The sequence below is a fragment of the Alnus glutinosa genome, chromosome 10, assembly GCF_958979055.1.
Source record: "Alnus glutinosa chromosome 10, dhAlnGlut1.1, whole genome shotgun sequence".
Lineage (NCBI taxonomy): Eukaryota > Viridiplantae > Streptophyta > Magnoliopsida > Fagales > Betulaceae > Alnus > Alnus glutinosa.
In genome coordinates this window covers 4,830,148-4,844,215 of record NC_084895.1, presented here as the reverse complement: position 1 = coordinate 4,844,215, position 14,068 = coordinate 4,830,148, and the positions used below count along the sequence as shown (strand labels likewise).

Genomic DNA, 14,068 nt, shown 5'->3' with positions numbered 1-14,068 from the left:
TTTTGGATCGGTCCTTTAGGGTTAATTAATCCAATTAAAACGTGTGGATATATGCAAAAATCCCATAGATCATGAACTCGAACAAAAAAACAAAATCAAGACAAGAAATTAAAATATTATTTTGATGATATCTCAAACAAAGTTGAGAAAGTTAACCAATATGCAAAATCCCATAGATCATGAACTCGAACAAAAAAACAAAATCAAGACAAGAAATTAAAATATTATTTTGATGATATCTCAAACAAAATTGCAAAAAAAAAATTACAATTTTTTCCTAATCACTGTATTGATCTCTCTAGGCAAATAACGCATCCCAGTCAGCATCCCAAAAATCTTCCAATGGAGGAAGAATCGGCAGATCTCCACCCTCTGGCGGCAGATCTCCAACCTCTGGCGGCAGATCTCCAACCTCTGGCGGCTGTACGCTCATGATGGTTTCCAAATCAAAATTAAAATCAGAGGGATCACTGGACGGTAGACAGCCCATGATGGTTTCCATATTAGACTCCGCTGGGATCCATATTGCCTGAGGCGGTGGACATTCAACAATATTGCAGCAAACCCTCTTTCTCTGATGAGATTCCTCCTCGAAGCGTCTTTTGACCCCACTCGATGATTCTGATCCTTTCTTCTGAAGGCTACAGAGGACCAAGTTGGTACCCTGTTGCTGCTCACCAACGAGGGAGAACTCGTGCATGATCCAGTTTGAGTTCTTCGTTGTCGAGCCCTCTTTTACATTGAAATTGAATAGTTTCCTGGCCCCGATAATATCACCCCGATTATCATAAATCTTGACAGTACAATGTTCATGCCAAACCCCACAACCGGCTGTTCGTGAAACACGATTTTTGCTTAGTTTCTTCAACGTGGTGAAAAAGTAAACCTTCTCCTGATCGCCGCAGATTTCCCAGGGTGGCTTTTCACCGTATAGATCACAATCGGGGATGCCATCCCAGGAAAGTTCTTCGCCCTTGACCTTCTTCACCAAGTAGTGGCTTATGAGCTCCTCATCGGTGGGCATGAACCGAAACCCTAACGGCAGCATCGCACGATTCGCACCCATGGATTTTTCTCAGTGCGTAAATGGAAAATCCAGGGCAAATCGAAGACATATTTATAAGCCATGCACTGACCGACGTACCTAAATGGATAATAGATCAATTAAAAAAAATAAAAAATAAAAACAAAAATAAAAGCATGCAAACCAACAGTTTAAATAAGGCGGTGCCGTTGAAGACTGGCTTGGTTTCATTGCTGTGCCGGTGTTGTGGGTGTACCGAGCTATGGCGGAAGAAAAAAGAAGAATGAGAAGACCGGAGATAATTGAAGTCGGCTTAGATATCCAAATGAGCTATAGTTGATGGCTTAGGACCTTGGGGAAATAAACCGAATGGTGATAGCCAGGAATGGATGCTAGTTAATGCATTGAAATCGAAGAAAAAGGCGAATATATGAATTAAACGCAGTTTCTTTTGGGAACAAACTCAGGGCTCGAGAATGACAGGCACAGAGAGAGCATTTCGAAAAAAGTTTTTCATTTTCAAAGTGTTGAGCAGGTAAAAGCATCCTTTGTATGAACTATGAAGGTGTTTCGCCTTTACGCTTCCCATCATGCCTTGTCTTGTCAACAAAAACATTTTTGTCTTCTCAAGCACTGCTCATATTTACTGCCCTCTCTAATTAATTTACTGCATCATTAAACAAAATTGCAAAAGTGATCCGTTTAAGAGTGTTTAAAAATGAGAAAAAATCTGTTGCTTCGTTTGTGTATTCGATTTCGATTTTTTTTTACTATATTTTACTACATGAAAGCCTAAAAAGAAAATAATAATTTTAAAAAGATATTTAAATGATTTAGATATTTTTATATTATATTTATAAAATATGTTTGGGAGCGTAAAATAAAGTACTAAAATTCCTGAAACCATATTTGAGTGCTAACTGTATGATAATGTTTTTTCAAAGAAAATTATGTTACAAAATTATTAGAATTATGAAAATTAATGTGAAAATAAAAATATAAAATATAAAAAAAATAGAAATTGGTTTTTTTTTTATTTTGGTTTTGTTTATATAACTTTCGGTTATTAATAATTGTTTTTTTTAAATTTTTTCTATACTTTTTTTTCTTCTGGTTATAGCATACAATGATTGAGTTCTTATACTTAACCTAATTTATAAATTGTTTTATATGGTGTAAAAATTAAGGATAAATGCATCGTTAGTTTCTGAGGTATGTCATAATTACAGATCAATTTTTATAGTTTTAAAAATTAATGGGAAGACCTTGTAGTAAATTATAATTATTAATCGATACATGAAGTTAAATTTCGTTAAAAATTTTGATAAATTTTGTTAAATGTCACGTCAGCACCATAAATCGAGCTTAATTCACACTCAAAATGAAATTAACAAACCAAATGTATGCCTCACGATTCACATTTTATCAATAATTATATAAACAAATAACTTAAATACAAAACATTTTTAAAAACACAAAAACGGTTTTCAAATTAAACAAAAAATTACCGTCTAAAAAATTCTATCAAACAAAGCTTAGGGACAATTCCTTAGATTGTTATATTACTACCAAATAACTTTTAATAACATAACATTAAAAATCCTTTACTTTTAATATTACATTATTTTAATTATATAATAAACATATAACAATCTATTAAATAATAACCTTTTGTTTTGTTTTTTTTGGGTGATCCTGTAAGGCGTAGATCTTTTCGGTTTCTTATATCCGTACGATGATTTGACGTGTAGAGGGCCCCACACCCATCAAATGAAATCTTTTCCTCAGTCCAAGTAGTACCACTGCTCAGCCTCTATGCCTCCCATCACCCCTTCACTTAGATCCTTTCCCTCTGCCTTCTCTCTTCCTCTTACGTGTCTTCTACCCGTCATGCCCACGTCACACTTCCCCTCCTCCCACCCCAATACGCTTTGTCAAACACTTGGGACAAATTAAAATATCTATCTACATTAAAAGAAAAATCATCACAACCTGTTACCAAACCTTCCAATTCACAAGTTCCAAATGAAAATCGCAATTTATTTCCCTCGCTTAGATTTTAATTCACTACAGAAAACAATTCACACTTCTTTCTTTTTGTAATGAACTCCAAAAGAATCCACAACCACACCTATAAATTCAGCTTTAGATATCTACTTCTTACATTTTCATAATCACAAGCTTCAAATTTATTTATTATTATTTTTTTATCTATTAAATTTTATTTTTATTTCTTTTTCTTACTTTTATCAGAAACTTCAATTAACCTTCTCAGAATTGTTATTGTTTTTACAATTATACCTACAGACTTCAAACTCTCAATTTCATGTATCTATCTTTTAATTTTACTTATCTTGTAAGATTTTTCATCGAATCCTATCAAAATTTATAAAATACTACTTTTTTTTATTAAAAAAAAAATTAAAAGATAGATACAATTCTTCCTGATCAATATCTAAATCCTTACAATTTTTTTTCCCTTCATAAAAAAGAGGGGTGTTTTGGGAATTTTGACACCCCTCTGTTATGATTTTACTAAAAATTTTAACAGAATGATGAAATTGAAAAAAACTGAAAAAATTAATACACTAAATTGAGAGTTAATACACTTGAATCCTAACAATTTTTTTCCCCTCATAAAAATGAGGGTTATTTTGGAAATTTCTACACCCATCGGTTATGATTTTACGAAAAATCATAACGGAATGGTGAAATTAAAAAAGATTGAAAAATGAATACACTAAATTAAAAGTTTTTGAAGTTTAAAAAGTAATTGTAATTAAAATTGAAGATTAGAGGGTTAAGTAAAAAATTTTCCATTTTTTTTTATAAAATATAAAAAAATAATATTTTAATGTAATGTAGCACTAATAGACGTAGCATAATTGGACAAAAAAAAAAAATGCACGAAATGACAAATTTCAAATCCGCAAAAAATTTAAGCTGTCAAAGTAAATTTTTAAAATCTAAGAAAGTGAATTTGTGTTTGTATTTATTTTTTTTGGTTATTTTCAAGTAAGATTGTGAAATCAAGATATGGATTTCATCTAAAACATTAGGGTTTAAAAAAACACTAAAAATTTGCCTAAAATAATTTCAAAATCGTTTAGAATAAACCCTAATAGATACCTAATATATATACTAAAATATGTCCAAAATGCCTATTACCTAATATTCTGATAGCAAATAATAACAGTATTCAATAATTACAATAACCGCGCGAATACTAATCGCATGATGTGAATGCGGACATGACCTAGGGAACTTCACAGCAAGGCAGCCTATAGACACTTGACCCCTCCGGTCACTACTAGTACTACTCGCTACCTAGCCCACAAACATGAAAAACAATGGATAAAAGGGGAATAAGGAAAACATTCGCTTCATTTCTCTCCTGCACAAATACACTACTTCAAGTTTTTTTTTTTTTTTTTCAAAAGAAGACACTAATTCAGGCATTAAAATATCTCCCACCGACTGCTCGCCCCGACAACCTTTTATGCCTTCTCTTTTAATTCCTTTGTAGACGTCTTGAAGGCCCAATTAGCAACCTATGAAATTATGTACCCACGAGGTTGTTCAGTTTTTTCTATTTACATTTCTAGGCATAGTTTGAAAATAGCAAGATTATAGCTAGGTATCATGAAGATGCTGAGATGGCTAAAAATACTACAATTATTTAGGACAAAATACGTTACCTACCCTACCAATTGTTCTACTAATTTTACCCAAAGAAGCAGGAACAAAACCAATATATATATATATATATATATTTTAATTCACTTGCCTCATAGGTGCTAGTAGGACAATCAACTTGTAAGAATTTGAGTCACAAGACCCAACATGTCAGCATTATAAAAAGAGATATGCTACCTTACATTTTTTACAAGTAATTGGTGCACAACAATATTTTTCAAGTTGTGCAATGCTGTTGTGTAAGAATATTTTTCCTTATTTTTTGGGTTTATCTATTGTTCATTTTCATACAACTTTTTTACAAATCAATAATTGATTTGTTAAATTTACTGAGAGTCTCATAGATCCAATAATTAATTTCTAAAAGAGATCTAAGTGAGAATGCAAATAAGCATTTATCTTATAAAAATCTTTCTTTGAATAAATTAAGCTTAGGGTTTAATTTAATTTGGCCAAAATCTTTTTTTCCTTCTTTTTTGGAAATTAATTCCCAAAATAATTGTCAAATATGTCATGTAAGTTCTGATTGGCTATGATTGATTTATTTATGGGTTTGTCCCAAAAAGCCTTTTTTATGATCCCTTACTTCATTCCCTGGTAAAAAATCTTGGAATCCATAAAGGGGGGAGGGACAAGAATGAGAAGAACAAGTAAAGCATAAGGTGGAAAGAGGTATTTAATTAATTAATTATATATACGCACCCATATGATATGAAATTGTAATCCATTGGAAAAACGTTGAAGTTACCGTTTGAGGTGAGCTTTCAGTCTCTCAACATGTTTAAGTTACCGTTTGAGTTCATGCAATTACCCGATGCCGAGCTGCGAGGGCTAGCCGTTGCTCTTGCTTTGGTTGGCATTTCTGCTGGCTTTTTATATTACGCCAACATAAACAGAGGTATGACTTAGCATCTTCTCATATTTGTATCTGGGCATATTTGATGGGATACCATTTTCAAAAAATAATAAAGAAAAATGAAAAGAAAAGAAAAGAAACTTTGATAATGAAATGACGATATTTAGTTTAATTTATATGAGTATTATTATTATTATTTTGACACGTCCACACAAGAGGGGGGAATGGAGAATCGAAATAGTGACCTCCGCTTCATGAGGTGTATTCCCCAACCGATTGAGCTACCCCTTGTGAATTATATGAGTATTATTATAATAAGGTTTTCATGAAATAGTTTTGTTTGATTAAAAGCATTAATACAAGTGCAAGGTATTGTAGTTAGTGACATTTAGGCCCAAATTCTTAAGCTAAAACTTTTAAATTAAATGATGTCTCAACATGTTATATTAAGGCCTCATTTGAAGGGTTAGACGAGGCAAGGGAGCTCATGGTTCGATGTCCATATTTAGGAGAAAAGTGCAATTTTAAACAAAATTACAAAAAAAAATGTGTTGTTTGGGAGTGCAATTTGCGTTTTTAAACAAAAGTGCAATTTGCGTTTTTAAATTGCAGGCTAGGGGATACATTTCTAAAAACACACGGCTTTAAATGCTAATTTTAAGCTGCGATTTTAAAGGACAAATCACAATTTTACTAAACGTTTAACTACCTTTTTAAGATTCATGTTTCTAAATCCAAATCGTACATTTTGAAATCGCCATTTTTTAAATTATACTTTTTAGAAGCACAGATTCAAACGGATTCATAGTATATATGAACATACTGGTATGGAAGACTCATATATGAAGGAGATTGTTGGAGGATACACCTGTGAATAAATTCTATGATGTTTTTGCACGGCCTTTGGATCTTTCACTATACTTTGTTTCTCGTATTCTTGGAGGTTGTCAACTCCACATTCATTTTCTGGCTTTTTTTGTAGTTTTGTACATGCCTGGTGCAACATGGAAATTATCAAACAAAACAATCATTATTCATTGTTTGTTTTTCTAATTGTCTTAATTCTTGTTTGCCCAAAAACTGATTACTTGAATGATATGTCTTTCTAGGTTGCTTAAATCCTAAGAAGTTCATTGAATTCAAACTTGTTAAGAAAACTCGGCTGAGCCACGATACTGCAAAGTTCAGATTTGCTCTTCCTACAGCTTCTTCAGTATTGGGTCTTCCTGTCGGACAACATGTACTTTGCAGGTTCAAGTAACTGCCTCTGTTAGTTTCTACACTTCAGGAGTTTTTGCTCCGTTTGTTTCGACGTAAAATGTTTTTAGAAAAATGTTTTTCAACAAAATGTTTTCAGCGAACCACGACTAAGGTCAATAAGAGTAGTTTGGCTGCCCCAAACCAGTTATAAGGGTGGCTTTTTTTATTTTTTTTTTTATTTTTTTATTTTTTTTTTAAGGGATAATTATACCATTGGTTCTTGAGCATGCCATAATTACAAATCACTCCCTATGGTTTAAAAAGTTCAAGGGAGGTCTTTGTGGTAAACTATAATTACAAATCGATTCCTGAAGTTAAATTTCGTTAAATTTTTTGACAGATTCTGTTAAATGCCACGTCAGCGTCACATCAAATCAATAGATAGCGACACATGTCCATTTTAATAAAAAAAATATAAATTTATTAAAAAAATAAACTTAATTTTTTTTAAAAAAAAACAAAAACAAAAAAGGGAAGGGGGTGTCTTGGCCACCCCCGGCCACCTTTAGGGGTGGCCGCAGCCTCCCTAGAAGGTCCAGGGGTGGCCAAAGGCCACCCTAGAAGGTCCTTAGGGCCACCCCACCTTTTTTTTTTTTTTTTTTTTTTTTTAATAAGTTTATTTTTTGCTTTTTTCAAAAATGTATATTTTTTTATTCAGATGGACATGTGTCGCCATCTTATTGGTTTGGTGTGGCACTGACGTGGCATTTAACAGAATCTGTTAAATTTTTTAATAGAATTTGACTCAAGGGATCAATTTGTAATTATAGGGACCAATGGTGCAAGTATCCATTTTTTTATAATGTTTTTAATATTTTTAGTTTTCTATCTTTTCTTTTATTATTTTTAATGAAGCATAGACCACGTGTTAGTATTTTTAAGGCATTGACGTGGATTTCCGTCAATATATGAATGGAAGTTGAAAGCATGTATCATCTCTTTTACCATTTGCCTTACAAAATAAAACATAGGCAGGAAAAAAAATCAAGTTGTCAAACCATATAAGGGTGAAAGGTATTTAACCCTTTTAAAAAAGGGATTATTTTTATTTCTTATTTTTATATTATTCAATATAAATTATTATCTAGATATATATTTATTATTTATTCTTTATAGTAAATTCTATTTGTTATAATAGAATTGTTTATATTATATATTAAAATTAAATTATATATTCATTTGCTCTCTTTATTTTTTCTCAGAAATTATGATCAAGGATAACCATTTAATGGAAATTAAAGAAAGTTTTTGGTTAGCCGAAAACGTTTTCAAATGGACTGAGATTTTTGGTCGTACCAAATATTGAAAAATTGAAAAAATGACCTTCAAAAAACTTTTAATGTCGAAACAAACAAAACCTTAAAGTTCTCCTTTGATTATCTATATATGTTTATGGAGCTTAACCGAACCAAGCTTGTTCACGAGTGACCTTGTTCATTTACAGTCGTAATGACGAGTGATAATACTAAAAACAGTTTGTGTTCCATTTAGTTAAGCAGGGGAAAGGACAGTAAAGGTGAAGAAGTCATTGCACCATACACCCCAATCACTTTGGACTCTGATGTTGGTTACTTTGAATTTGTTGTAAAGGTATGTGATGTCCCACCTCTCCCATAATGTTTTTCAGTTGGAACTCAGTTTCTTATTTGATTTTTCCTGTGAAAGATGTATCCCGAGGGAAAAATGTCCCACCATTTCAGAGAGATGCAAGAAGGTGATTGCCTGTCTGTTAAAGGCCCCCAGGTACATGGTATATTTATGGAGATAATCACATGTTAAGCAATATATGTAATCAATAAATCTAACATTACTCTTCCTCAAAATATGTTGTCAAGTAAATTTTCCAATCAGTCATTGTTACTGGAAGAAGTTTGAGATACATGCAGGTTTAATTACAGCACTAGTATTTATAATAATTTATTTGATCCAAAAATACTCTACGCCTTTTGAGCTAAGGGTCCGTTTGGGTTTGCGATTTCAAAAAGTGCGATTTGAAAAAAGTGATTTTTAAAAACGCAGTTAAGCGTTTGGCAAAATCGCAGTTTAGCCTTTAAAATCGCGAATTTACCTTTAAAATTCTGCGTTTTCAAAAAAACACCATCTTATCTGCGATTTGAAAAGCAGATTTTTTGCGTTTTCAAATCGCAATTCTTAAAAACTCAGTTCTCAAACGATCTATGTTCTGCGATTTGATTTAAAATTGCACTTATTGTCTACGAAATCGCAATCCCAAACGCACCCTAAACAAACAAACCCTGCTTTGGGAATTATTCTTGCTTTTTTTTTTTTAAACTCATTTTTGGGAATTATTCTAATTGCATGTAATTCAAACAGCCAATTATAGGAAATAAATTTCGCTTTCGTTTGCTTGCACGAAAATCCAGTCTTTGAAATTAAACCAGTCATAATAAACTAGTAACACTCGAAACAACATTAGGTCCTGAAAGCAGCCACCAAATTTCCAACAATTAACTAGTGCTAGATTTTTCAATACAAAGTGGCCATCTGTCAGTTCTTTGCCATGAAATTAAAGAAAAAATGGTTGTCAAGAACAAGAAAATAAGAAAATGATAAAAAAAAAAATATAAATTAAATAAATATAAATAAATCCAAGGAAAAATAGTGATTTAAGATATACCAAAATTAGGGAAACATCCTAAAAGAAGATATCAAACAACCCATCACAAGTCCTTAGAAACCAAAATTGGCAATAAGAAAACTCCACAGAATTTAGATATGCAGGACAATAAAGTATAACACGGATGGCTCTAATAATTCCGGACAGCAATTAAGCCACTGGGAGCTCAATATCAGTTGCCACCACCGGGGCCCGGAAGTGTTCCTCTTCCTCCTTGGGAGTGTGGATGGTAACCAGATCGGGTATGGGCTTGGTGGGGCCGACCTTTCCCTTAGGATCCCAATCAAGCATGATCTTGACCTTGATACCAAGCACCCCCTGTATGACAATTTGATAAGAAACAGAATCACTATATAGAAAAAAAATGTGATTATCACATGCATTTTAAACTACTGTTAAGCGAGATAATCACATGCTAAGAGAGACAAAGTTTTCTTCCAAACTAAGTTGTAAGAAATTCTTTCAGTTTAATCTATAAATCACATGTATTTTAAACACATATATGAATCATAATATAACACTGCTATATATAGTTTATCAATGAAAAATTAATGGTTCTGAGCTTCCATTCAAAATGCAGTTACAAATTGTTAGAACGGTTTTCGGTATGATGTGAACCGCATGTTCTTAGATGTTCTTCATGCTCTCACGATCAGTGCCAAACAACTAAAATTAAGATACCATGCCGGGGGTCTCTTAAATACAGTTGGGATTTCACGTTTTGTTTACAAATACATTCATTAGAACCTAAACTTTCTAATTTCTTTGTTTGAGCATTTTAATATCAAATTTTCATGCTTGAAAGGGGCATTTTAAATACAAACCTGGCCAAGCTCGAGCTTTTGGAATGCTTGCTGGTGGCTCTGGCATAACCCCGATGTTTCAGGTACATATGTGAGCTTTTAAAAAGCAAGAACTTTTGTCTTCTGACTTCTTCTTGCTTATGGTTATTGTTATTGTTCTTTTATTTTGTTTTTTGTTTTTTTCAAGCATTAGCTGGTTTCAAGGTTCTCATATCTACTTCTCTTTCTTTGTCTCTTTGTCCACCTTTTGGGGCTCCAGCTCATTCAAGCCATACTAAAAAACCCAAAAGATAAGACCAATGTGCATCTTATTTATGCCAACGTCACGGCGGATGACATTCTCTTGAAGGTAATTTGGCTTACTTCACTTTCTTTTATGTACTTCAAATGTAACTTCATTTCAATTAAATATTTCACATACATAAATGAGAGTGTTAAAGTATTAATTCAATTGATTAAATTTACCTATTCCTATTAGCTTAAGCTTTTGAGATAAGTGGTGATTTAACAATTTCTAAATCATTAATCTTTATGCAAGAAAGCAACTCTTAATCTTAAATCAGAAACAGTAACTTTGTCTACAACCTCTTCATCTTTGCACACTTGCATATGATTACTGGAGTTTTCTCTTCCATCCAAATATGATATGTAAAAGGCCTTCCAAACCAGTTGAACAACACCACAATAAAAGCCAGACCCTTTCAAGCCTTTGACATCCAATAGAGCTCAACCAAACAGTTTTGTAGTAATCTCCTCCAAATCATTCAGGAAACATACTCATAAAAAAGGTGATTTCTGGTTTCCATAAATAATCCCCTCAAATATTGCAGACAATGATCCCATTATAGCCCCTCAAATCAAACTGTCTTCAGTGGAGACCCTATTTTAAATAGTTAACTAGGCAATAGAAGAGTGCCCTGGAACAGTTTTCAGAGACCAGATGACTCTCCAACAAAGAACTCTAGAAATTGAACCTATTACTACAAACCAAGTAGCTGAACATAAACTCCTGATTTGAGGATTCCTAAGCAGCTGAATCTTCATCAATAAGCAAATTTAAGCATTTGCATTTATACATCAACCAAAACTTCAGATCTAGCAGGTTGTCAGTGCCAGCTACCTGCTAAGTAACACTTTAGACAGTAACCCTCAAAATTGTTCTTTGACCACATTTTTACATAAGAGGTCCGTCTGAGTGCCAATATCATGGAAAAGAAAAATTTGACTCCCCATTGCCAATCTACTGCTTAAGAACGGGCCCTGCTACCTCTTAACCCTAGGAGACACACAGAGCTTTGAACACCAACAAGAAACTTCTCACATTCTCCATATGGCCACAAAAGTATTGGTCTATTGGCATTTGAGGGGAGGTTATCAATCCTTTTGCTTCCATTAAGCAGCTTTAACATCTTTAAAAATGCATATATAATATGACAATGAATCTGCGAGCTTTGACAGCATTGGAATCTATGAAAATCCTGCCTGTTTAGCTTTACTAGTTGAATAAGTGACAATATGAAATCCAGAGCTTAAAAGCAGATTTGTCTTTGCCTTCTTAAGTTTTCATCCTTGTCATTGGTTTTTGCATGTTTAACTCTAGTTTTTTCCACTTCAATACTAGGAAGAACTGAAGAAGTAATTATCACCAAGAGTCCAAGAAAACTGCCTTGATGCACAACATGGTCTTTCTGATCTATTTTTTGTATATGCTGTAGCTATTATATCTGTTCAAAAGTCTCTAAATCATGTTTCCTTCTGCAACCAATTTACTTACATATAAAAGACGATGGACCAAATCTATAAGAAATTACCCGATATCTTTGTCTCTATGTAAGGCAAACATGCTGAGAACACATCATGGTGGCTCACTTTTTAAGTTATTTATGATAGATAGGCAGGCCTTAGTATTCCTATTTCTTTTCAATATGAGACAAAGTCAGATCTCTTTCTTTAAAGCTTTTCTCCTAATTTTCAATTAAAATCAATACTTTATTGTAATACAGAAAGTCTTCAACTTCTGTTTTATCTGATGTACTATTGATGGGAATGGATTTGTTCTGGACTTTCTGCAGGAAGAGCTAGATGCCTTCGCTAGCAAATTTCCTAGCCGCTTCAAAGTCTATTATGTTTTGAATCAGGTCGGTTCATTTGCTACGACATTTCTTTTAAATTTCTTTTTCCTCTTATTTTTCGGTGCTTTAGGTAACACTAGTCAAAGATATCCACTTAGCGTGTATATGTGTCAAATGTGTTAATAAAATGACTACGCACATTTAGCCCACAACACAAGAATCTTGCAAGACAACAAAGGGTCAGAGTGGCGCGCTGTTGGGGTGATGGCACCACCTCCAGTGCTATAGTCAGTAACAAAATGAGGGGAAAATGAGCTTAAAAGAGATATATGAGAATAGTAGAGCATATCCAAGCCTAGTCTCCTCTTGGCCTTATATAGGCTAAGTCTTGTTTTGGTCGTGTGTTTGAGTAAGGGAATTGTCATCAATTAATCCCTTGCTTTTGTCTGTCGAATCGTCGATCATGCTAGAGATTTTCCTTTGTGATCTGCCCTTGACTTTGGTAATTTTTGCCTTTCTTGGATGCTCAACGGATACTGCTTTCTTGGGAAGGGTTGATATCAATAGAATATCAACAGTTCCCCATTCCCTTGGGCTACTAGTGTAGGCCAATGAAAATTACGTCTGAGGCCATGGGCCTCCATTTCAGCAGTTCTATGAGCCTCCATTCCAAAATGTCTGCTGACTCATCTGAAATTTGCAACAAATTATCCAATTGGAGGATGAGTATGAGACCTTCAATGCTTACACCCTGCCCCGAGGAAGTAAAAGGAAAAATTATACATCTTGCCCCATTTTAGTTAACATTTATATTTCCTTTCATAGCTTAGTCGTTAGTAGCAAAATGTTTATCACTGATACTCACTCTAACCCATTATTGCCAGCCTCCTGTGCCATGGAATGGTGGCACTGGATTTGTATCCAAGGAAATGATTCAAACTCATTGCCCCGCACCAGCCAAAGATATTCAGGTTGGTATAAAATATTTAATTCCAAAATGTCATGCCACTTGAATTGTTTGTTTAGTAGAATCACAATTCATTGAGCTTAAAACTGATTGTTTGCAGATACTGAGGTGCGGCCCACCAGCCATGAACAAGGCTATGGCAGCTCACCTGAATGCGCTTGGATATACATTAAGGATGCAGTTCGAGTTCTAATTTATTAATACTTGTCCTTTTTTTTTTCTTTCTTTTTTCAGTATGTGTTTTTTTATATATGTAGAACTGGATCTAAATTCCTTCAAAGCATTTGAAGCTGTCCCTAAAAAAACAATTTCACAAAATAACAAAATAATTTGTTAAGAATGATAAATATATAGTATACATTAAGAAAAAAAGAAGGCCAATGGCGTTTATTTAAAAAAAAAAAAAAAAATTACACCTATCAAGACCATGTTTGTTTATTTATTTATTTTTCGGTATTTGTTTTTTTTATAGATAAAAGTACACATACACTCCCAAACTACTAATCATATCATATATATATATAAAAGCCGAGTTTTTCCTTAGAATGGCATAGAATAGTGACACGTGGCATGAACTCATACTTTTTATTGACTAAACCGGTCTTTTAAATAAAATTGAACCGGTCAATTTAATCTTTCCCTCTCTCTCTATTAATGATACAAGTAGCCTCTCTCTCTCAATTAATGATATAAGTATGACTCTTTGGTATTTTTATATTTTTGGTTGAAATCTAAATATAACCGGTCTATTT

At 33.2% G+C, this 14,068-nt stretch overlaps 2 protein-coding genes across 2 annotated transcripts; one reads left to right on the top strand and one right to left on the bottom strand.

Moving 5' to 3' along the window:
• Positions 1–298: 298 nt before the first annotated feature.
• On the bottom strand, positions 299–1,066 carry LOC133878926 (NAC domain-containing protein 41-like). The gene has a single exon (XM_062317488.1). It carries the CDS (start codon positions 1,064–1,066, stop codon positions 299–301), a length of 768 nt encoding a protein of 255 aa, XP_062173472.1.
• A 4,392-nt stretch (positions 1,067–5,458) lies between these two features.
• Positions 5,459–13,607, top strand: LOC133880414 (NADH--cytochrome b5 reductase 1-like). Its single transcript, XM_062319363.1, has 9 exons — positions 5,459–5,618; positions 6,686–6,827; positions 8,336–8,426; positions 8,502–8,579; positions 10,280–10,360; positions 10,537–10,626; positions 12,350–12,415; positions 13,234–13,320; positions 13,417–13,607. Exons 1-9 carry the CDS (start codon positions 5,498–5,500, stop codon positions 13,507–13,509), a joined length of 849 nt encoding a protein of 282 aa, XP_062175347.1. The 5' UTR covers positions 5,459–5,497; the 3' UTR covers positions 13,510–13,607.
• The last annotated feature ends 461 nt before the right edge of the window (positions 13,608–14,068 follow it).

Coding starts and splice junctions, on each gene's coding strand:
- LOC133878926 (XM_062317488.1), bottom strand. CDS start 1,066: ATGGGTGCGAATCGTGCGATGCTGCCGTTAGGGTTTCGGTTCATGCCC.
- LOC133880414 (XM_062319363.1), top strand. CDS start 5,498: ATGTTTAAGTTACCGTTTGAGTTCATGCAATTACCCGATGCCGAGCTG. Junction 12,416..13,233: donor TCTATTATGTTTTGAATCAG/GTCGGTTCATTT, acceptor CATTATTGCCAG/CCTCCTGTGCCATGGAATGG. Junction 13,321..13,416: donor CACCAGCCAAAGATATTCAG/GTTGGTATAAAA, acceptor GATTGTTTGCAG/ATACTGAGGTGCGGCCCACC.